Source organism: Myotis davidii, unplaced genomic scaffold (assembly GCF_000327345.1).
Source record: "Myotis davidii unplaced genomic scaffold, ASM32734v1 scaffold134, whole genome shotgun sequence".
In the NCBI taxonomy this organism is placed as follows: Eukaryota; Metazoa; Chordata; class Mammalia; order Chiroptera; family Vespertilionidae; genus Myotis; species Myotis davidii.
Window position 1 is genome coordinate 2,139,266 of NW_006288853.1, and position 9,164 is coordinate 2,148,429.

The following is a 9,164-nucleotide window of genomic DNA, read 5'->3' on the forward strand; positions in this document are numbered from 1 at the left end:
TTACCAGCTGTGGGGCCCTAGGCCAGTCAGTTAGCCTATCCAGTCTTCTGTTTCCTCAGCCATAAATGTAGCTAATAGTTACTTGAGGATGAGCACAGTGCGATAGCCAAGAATGACCTCTACTCAGTTCTAAATAGTTTTTGAGTCTATATATATATATATATATATATGTATATATATATATCTCCTTAGCTTTTTGCTGTTGTGCTTTGGGAGGTACAGTGTGTTGGTCTTGGTCTAAAGTTTACCTTAAATTAATACTTTTTTTGACTCGATAATGACAAATTTATTACTTTCCATGGCTTCATTTCTGTGGACACTTAAAAGAAAAAAGTCTAGTACACTCAAAACTATGCATTTAATTTTTTTTCAAGCATTTAAAATAGCTTGCTTAGGTACATAATATCCCTTCCAGAGTTTTCCTGTCCATTATTATCTTAGTAAATAACAAAGAAGAAATATGAAAAGCTATAAAGAGATAATAAAAATAAAGGACACAAGAAGCATTTCAGAACATTATTGATGGCAAAAAAGAGGCCATTTATAAACAGTATTTGCTGATTATACAATTTTTAAATATCTTAATGTGAAATGTGATATTCCTCTTTTTAAAATACCGTCTTTTTAAAAAAAACAATACCTGGTTATTCGGTGTAGTACTTAATGTGCATTTTATAATTCAGGTCAAAGGCTGGATTAACTGCTTTTGTTTTGATTTCTAGGGTGTTTGCTTTGATGTCCGTACTGAAGCAGTCACAGGAATACAGGTATTCTTTTTCTTGGATTTTGAAGTTAACATATCTAAATTGTAGAATGTTTGTTATTGAAAATACAGAATAATAGAAAGGACACAATAGCTCTAGGCCCTTCACTAAAAGACAATTAAGAATTTTAGGAGTTTTCTCTCCTAACATTCTATTCTGATATATTTTCTTGGTCAGCCTGCTTGTTTTTTTTTCCTACAGAGTATATCCAGACTCCCCTATATATGTTACATGAAGTTTACATAAACTTTTTTAATTGCTATATCTTTCTTTATTCACTACTGCTGTGAGAAACATGTTTGTACAAGGTATATTTTTGTTTTACTGCCTGAGAGCTTTGGATACCTATAGTAATTGAATTGAATAAATGATACTGTGTTGATGCAATACTATGAGGCTACTTCTCTCTCTTTTTTAAAAATATATTTTTATTGATTTCAGAGAGAAAGGAGAGAGAGAGAAAGATAGAGACATCAATGATGAGAGAGAATCCTTGATCAGCTGCCTCCTGGGGATCAGCCCGCTACCTGGGCATGTGCCTTGACGGGGCATCGAACCATTACCTCCTGGTTCTTTGGTTGCTGCTCAACCACTGAGCCGTGCTGGCCAGGCTGTGCGGGTACTTTTTATGGTGAAAGTTATTTTTCCACCCTTCAGTGACTGGCTTCTGGGCCGTGAAGGTTAGTGTTTTTGACCAGTGACCTTTGACGCACTTAGGTTATCAGTCTAGTTTTTCTCTTTGAGAAAGGGCAGAAAATGTCTTTCTCGTGTCTTTTTAAACCAAATTCAGTAAAAATAAAAGAGGAAAAAACAAAAGCATCTCTCAACAGGAAAAATGGCATGATTCCCGGCGCTGGCAACTCTCTGTGGCCACGGAGCAGCCGGAGCTGGAAGGACCGCGGGAAGGATTCCGAAGCTTCAGAGGACAGCGGGAAGGCAATCGAGGCTTCAGGGGACAGCGGGACGGAAGCAGAAACTTCAGGGGACAGCGGGATGGAAATAGAAACTTCAGGGGACAGCGATCAGGCGGTGGCAACAGAAATAACAGATTCCAGAACAAAGGCCAGAAACGGAGTTTCAGTAAAGCGTTTGGTTAGTAATTGAAGTAGACGATTTATATGGCAAAACAGAACTATGTTTGGCAACATGGAACTGAACTTTTTTTTCCCATGCAAAGTTAAAAGCACATTGTGTTTCCTTCCTGACCACTTGCCCTGGCCCATCTCTTCAAGAGAAATAAGCTTCATGTAAATCTTCATCTGATTGTCATTTATAACTTTATTGCTACTTCTGTATCAGGGTTTCCTTTTGAAAAGGTATATGAATTCATTGCATTTTTATTCTAATGCATTTTTTATATATTATAAGATAAAGTCAAGTATATCTGCCTATACTTTTAAGTTGACCAGTCTTTATACTTTAAAGCAGTGGTTCTCAACCTTCCTAATGCCGCAACCCTTTAATACAGTTCCTCATGTAGTGGTGACCCCCAATTTCATTGTTACAAATTTAACATAATTAAAGCATAGTGATTAATCACAAAAATAATATTGAATTATATATGTGTTTTCCGATGGTCTTAGGCGACCCCTGTGAAAGGGTCGTTCGACCCCCAGGTTGAGAACCGCTACTTTAAAGTATCTCTGAATAGTGTTCTTCCCTAAGTACCTATGCAGAATGCAACAGTCTCTGAGAAGCGCGTTCTTCTGTAATTGGCATTCTTCAGCCACCTCCTAATGATTCCTCCTGTGATCCTGTAACACGTCTTCTGAGAATTAACACTGATCGATGTTTTTAAGCAAGATTTCAAACTGAGCTTGGATGTAAGTGTTTATGCCAGCCTATGCTATAGATTTGGAGGATAGTGATACATATGAGAGGAGACAGTATGTAGATTATCCATCATTTTGTGCACTTTGATACATTTTTAGCTTCTCAATATACAGTGATTTGTGCTTCAGTGAATTCTTCATAGATTTTATACATCTATATATCTCTATCTCTATATATAACAAAATGTTTTTAATAGAGAGCAAGTGTCTCTAAGGAATTCTAAATGTATGAGATGGCTCCATAACTTTCTTCATAAGTAAGGAGGTTGGATATATGGGGCTTGATGACAGTGTATTACACTTCCTATTTACCAAGAAGGAGTTAAAGGAATAGGGGGCAGAGATTTGCATTGCTGAAAAATCAAAACAAAACAAAGCCACTGAAAATACTTTTCATATGCAAGAAGAAAATACCTGTTAAGAGTACAGAGAAGAGTAAGTGAAGATAAAGTATCTTTAATTGGTAGAAACTTAATGGGTCATTAATGTTCCTGGCGGTTAATGTCTAATGGGCAAACTGGAATTTTTAGTTAGAATGATCTGGTTTAGTTTCTCAAAAAAGCCTATTCCTACAGCCACAGTATAGGAATCTTTAACAAACAGCTATTCCATTGGGAGGTTTTAAAGACAAGCTATGTGATTATTTTAAGTTGTTGCTTTGAGGGAATTGGAGAACTTGACATAGCCTCTGGCCAGATAGTTAACTGAGTTCTCAAATATTACTTCTCTGAGAAACGTGCATGGTCCAGGAGCTTAAGAATGGCATTGTCTTCTCGCCTCCATTCCTAGAAAATCTGTACTGGGAACCTCAGGGAATAAACTAAGATGGGAGAAGTTAAACTACATGGCCTATCTTGTTTTCATTTAATTATTTTGAATAACCGAACTCTTTCTAGGACCCGGTTTTTCTCACTTAGTAGTGTCTTTGTATCTAACTGCCTTTTACTTGATCACTTTGCAATAAGGGGCTCAGATGGCCAATCACCCCGATTCTCCAGGCTTTGTCCTTTTTCTGTTGGGCTTCAGTTCCCTCTTCGAATCCTGACCGGATGTTTCCAGTTCTCAGTTTTATTTCTTGATCCACTTGTCAGTGTTACCACTTTTCCTCCTGTTCCTTGTGGCTGCCTGTCAAGCCACAGGAATTTAGGGGAAGGTGTTTGGTGACAGAGAACTCATGTGCCTTGTGGATTATAATTAATAAGAAATAAAACATTTCACAGTTTAGATAGAAACGGGTACTTTATCAAGCAGATTAAAAGGCATAGTACTTGTCCTTTATTAAAACCTTGATGTGGATTAGCCTAAAGAAAAATAATCAGACCTAAATCAAGAATAAGGGGGAAATTATTGGATATTTCACTTTACACAACTTAATTTTAAGGAAAGCATGGCTATGGCTGTTTCAGTAAATGAAACTAAAGTCTCTTTTGGATCCTAGAATTCAAACTATATTTATAAATGTATAATTTAGCTACTGCTTGGTTGAAATGGGCTTTTGCGCTAGCCTGGGGAATGTTACCACTTTTACTATTTTCTACAGAAAAAATATTTTCCAATTTATGAACTCAATGAACTTTTAAAAGCCAGCCCATTTTTACATTGGTGTTATCTATGCAGTGGTTTCTTTACAATTGTACATAAAATGTTTTTACTATAAAATTGCGTTAATGTATAAAATATTGCTTTATGCCATAATAAAGGTATTAGTACTTTTTATGTTTTTGGTGACTTTCTTCCTGAAATTGAAAATAGCTTGAAATTTTTATTTTAAAAATAAATGGTGCGTATAAAAGTTCAAACATAGAAGAAGAAAAAACCTAACAGTCACCTCATATCTAACATTTTTGTGAGCATCTCTTCCAGGAATTCATGTACAAAATTGGAACCATTTTCATTCAGTTTTGTGAGTTGCTCTCCCTGCCTCAACATGTAGTGCACACTTCAGAAAGTATAGATCTATGATATTTTGAGACTACATAGTATCTCACTGTATATTTAGATGGCCATGTTGGTTATTTGTAAGTTTTCCCTATTGTAAACAACCCTAAAATGAGTGCCCTTGTGTAAATCTTTGCCTACTTGCCTGATTGTCAATTTAGGACAAATTTTCTAAAAGAATTTCAGGGTTAAAGTGAACGTGTATTAAGCTTTGGTGCAAGTTGCCTGTCCAAGCAGTACCAGTTTACAGTTCCACCCTACAACGAATGAGAACCTGTTTCCCCACACCAAGGGGCCCTGGATTTTGGCTTCCTTTTGTCAGTTTGCTAGGTACAAAATGATATCACTTTTATTTTAATCTTTTGAGTGAGGGGTAATATCTCCTATTTATTGACAATTAGCATTAAAAAACTACCCTATGTATTTGTCTTTTTTTCTACTGGGGTCTGCCTCTTGTTGATAAGTTCTTTGTTTATTAGTAGTGATTGTATGTAGCAAATACTCTTAAAAATTTTTGTCTTTTAATAGTGTGGGATGTTTTGACAAAGTTTTTATGCAATTGTAACTATCAATCTTTTATCATTTCTGGCTGTCTTATGCTTAGAAAATTATTCCTCACCTCCAAGGTTATACTAGTAAAAGTTTCATTTATTTTCTTCTAGAACTCTAACTTGATCCTTACACTAAATCCCAGATTAATTATAGACTGAAAAATTGATTTTTTTTTAAAAAAATAGTTTTCTTATTGATTTCAGAGAGGAAGGGAGAAGGAGAGAGATATAGAAACACCAGTGATCAGAGAGAATCATTGATTGGCTGCCTTCTGCTTGCCCCACACTGGCAATCAAGCCTGCAACCTGGGCATGTGCCCTGCCCGGAAATCAAACCGTGACATGGTTCATAGGTAGACGGTCAACCACTCAGCTATGTCAGCGTGGCTCTCATTGGTGTTTTATCTCTCCCTCTCTCTCTAAAAACCAATGAAAACATATTTTCTTAAAATGTATTCAAATAGTACAGAGTTTTGTATACTCTCCACTCAGTTTCTACCAATGTTAATATTTTTAAGACAATATATATTTTATTGATTTTTTTACAGAGAGGAAGGGAGAGGGATAGAGAGTTAGAAACATCCATGAGAGAGAAACATCAATCAGCTGCCTCCTGCATACCTCCTACTGGGAATGTGCCTGCAACCAAGGTACATGCCTTTGACCAGAATCAAACCTGGGACCTTTTAGTCTGCAGGCTGACGCTCTATCCACTGACCCAAACCAGTTAGGGCCCAATGTTAATATTTTATATAACCATAGTATAATGATCAAAACCAGGATATTAAGATGAAGGGTGTCATCCTATAGGTACTGCTTTGCATTTTGCTTTTTTTCCTAACAGAGTACCCTGGAATCACTCCACATTGGTTCATAGAAACCTTATTCTATGCATCATACTCCATTGTGTGGGTATAACATAGTTTTTTCAACTTTTTCTTATTTCTTATGTAAGAGCACATAGGTTTCCCATAATTTGCAGTTACAAACAATGCTGCAGTGAGGAATCTTGTGTCTGTGTTTCACACGGTTGGAGGTGTATCTTCAGGGTAGATTCCTAGAAGTGGGATGGCTTGGTTAAAAGGTAAGTGCTTATGTAGTATTTTTATTTATTGACAAACTAGAGGCCTGTTGCACGAAGAGATTCATGCAATAGGCCTTCCCTTCTCCTGGCTGTTGGCACAGGTTTTCCTCTGGCACCCTGGACCCAGGCCTTCGCTCCAGCTGGAGCCGCCTTGAGTCTTCCCTCCGCCTCTTGGAGCCTATGTATGCAAATTAACCGCCATCTTTGTTGGCGGTTAATTTGCATGTAGCAGTGATTAGCCGATGGGAGGTGTAGCGAAGTTACAGTCAATTACCATGTTTGTTTATTATTAGATAGGATTCCTCTATAGGAGGGGATTTTTTTCCTTGCAATTTAGTTTCTGAAGAAGCCAAGCCATTTGTTTTTCATTGTTACTGTTGATTATTTATAAATTTGTAGATGTGGTTTTTTTTAAATTTAAATTCTTTATTGTTGAAAGAAGTTACATGTCTCCTTTTCCCCCCATTGACCTCTCCTGGCTGCTCCCATCCTCCTACTGTCTGTGTCCATTGGTTATGCTTATATGCATGCATACAAGTTCTTTGGTTGATCACTGAATTTGTAGGTTTTAACGTGATATACTTTAACCTTTCGCAGTTATTTCATGCTCAAATTGTCCGTCCCCTCTTTGAACAGCAAGCGCCTACTCCCCCCCCTCCCCAAGATGGTGATTTATTTGCATAGTTTTTGTTTATTCAAGACCCTAGAATGGCTGAAGCAGTCCCTCCAGGAATTGCCCCTCCAGAGGCCGTGACAATAGGTCTTCTGTGGAGGGAAATGCTGGGAGAGCGGTCAGCTTTAGTAAAGGCAGCTCAGAGAAAGCGGGAGTTGAAGGGCCGGCTGCCAAGATTTTAATAAATTGCTTCAGATATTCTCTCGTGGACAAGGGCCTCTTTTATTGCAAAAATGAATTTTAATGTTTGAGTTTGATTTAAACATTGCTTTTAGTATGATGCCGACACCAGCTGTGCAGAATGGGCTCTGGAGAGATGTTTTATGAACATAGCAACACACACCTGCAGCTCTTCCATTCTGGGGGCTCCAGGGCAGCCAATTTGCTTCGTCAAATACATTCTTTAGGCCTTTCTGTGTGAGTGCAGAACGCTCACATATTTGACGGCCTTCAGATCACGGGCCAGTTTTTCAGCAGTCTGGAGTGATAGGCTTTTGTTTGTTCTTGGCAAGTTTCAATAGTAGAGGAGTCATCTCTGAGATCAATTTGGGTCCCAACAAGCAAGAAAAAGGAGTCTATGGACAGTAGTGAGTTATCTCAGGCACCCACTTTTCTTTAATGTTTTCAAATGAGGATGGAGAGACCACTGAAAAACAGACTAGAAATACATCTGCTTGTGGATAACTCAGCAGTCAACATCTTGCCATAGTCTCTTGCCCTGCTGTATCAAAAAGTCTAAGAGTATATGGCTCTCCACCAATCACAATTGTGACTGCATAGTTGTCAAAAACAGTTGGGTACATAGTCAGATGGAAATTTGCTTATTGTGTTAGGAGACATGTCTTACCAATGGCACCATCGCCCACAATAATGCACTTAATTGTCTGCATTGCTAAAATAGTTTTCTATCCAATTTAAATATTTCAAGTCTGATGATGGCCTCAGCTTCTCCGCCAGGGTATTGGCAACACTGCCCAAGAACCTCTTTTTAAGTTGGCACCTTTTCAATTCTTTTGAACTGACCCTTCTAGTCTTTGATGGTTTCTTTGATTTCTGGTGTGACAAGATAGCCAGGCTCATCCTATCCCAGAACCAGAATTAGCATTTTCTTGAAGGAACCAGGTTTCCTTATAATAGGTAACGCTGTTTAGGGCTGACAGTCTGGGAACTAAGACTTATGTCTTACATTCTTTTTCTTTTTTAATGTGTCTGTAGAGATGTATTCAATAAAGGACACATGTTGTACATAGACAACTGGTACACAAGTTTAGATTTAGCATATAAATTACTCAATAATACTCATTTAGTAGGAACATTACGTTCAAGTCGACCAGGAAATCCTCATAAAGTAATGTCAAAGAAATTAAAATGGGGAGAAATTATAGCAAAAAAGGAATAACCATTTTGAAATGGAAAGATAAGCAGGACATCTTCTTTCAACAAAACATATGTCAGAGATGGTGAATGTTGGAAATAGATTAGGTCACTACTTGAAACCAAAAATTGTAGTGGATTATAATGCAAGAAAAGCAGCAGTTGATATATCTGATCAAATGAGTGCCTATAATAATATGTTACAAAAACCCATGAAATGGTATAAAAAGCTAGCCTTTAAGCTCGTACTAAATACTGCTGTTCTCAATGCTCATATTTTATTTAAAAATGTTAGCAAGAAGAATATGAGTATCACAGAATTTCAGAAGAAATTAGCTGTCCATCTAACAAATTGTTGGGATAAAGAAATTCCAAGTAGCAGTACTGTAAATATACCTCAAACAACTCACCACAAACAGCAACTAAAAACTGGAAGTGTCTGAAGTTCGAAGATAATGCAGCACAATTTGGACGAGATATTGCCAGAAAGTTGACAAAGCAAGTTACAACGTTCTGTGAAACGCACAGGACAACTATTTTTGTGTATATCATATTTTAATAATATTTTTTAAAAAATTTGGTAACAAGTGATATTTAGGTACATTCTTTTATGATCTTCAAATTATTTAAAATTTATTAATAGAACAATAGAACTTTTTTTTTTAAGAATAAAGCAAGTTACAACGTTCTGTGAAACGCACAGGACAACTATTTTTGTGTATATCATATTTTAATAATATTTTTTAAAAAATTTGGTAACAAGTGATATTTAGGTACATTCTTTTATGATCTTCAAATTATTTAAAATTTATTAATAGAACAATAGAACTTTTTTTTTTTTAAGAATAGAACTTTTTAAGTTGTATATCGTCAGTCAGCAGTGACTGACGAGGTCTGGACGGAAAGTATAGTGTCAGTCACCAGTGACTGCCATGGCGCTTACTGTGT

The 9,164-nt window shown here is 36.8% G+C and overlaps 1 protein-coding gene and 1 pseudogene across 2 annotated transcripts in view; one reads left to right on the forward strand and one right to left on the reverse strand.

The window, feature by feature from the left end:
• DDX21 (DEAD-box helicase 21) overlaps positions 1-1,982 on the forward strand; it is a 22,408-nt gene extending 20,426 nt beyond the window's left edge. For both annotated transcript variants that reach the window (XM_006760922.2, XM_015562127.1), the window contains 2 exons: positions 723-767; positions 1,595-1,982. In XM_006760922.2, coding sequence (XP_006760985.1) covers positions 723-767; positions 1,595-1,861 — 312 coding nt within the window. In that variant the 3' untranslated portion in view covers positions 1,862-1,982. The remainder of the gene's footprint in view (positions 1-722; positions 768-1,594) is intronic.
• Positions 1,983-7,163: 5,181 nt separating this feature from the next.
• LOC102762158 lies at positions 7,164-7,748 on the reverse strand (annotated as a pseudogene).
• Between the last annotated feature and the right edge of the window lie 1,416 nt (positions 7,749-9,164).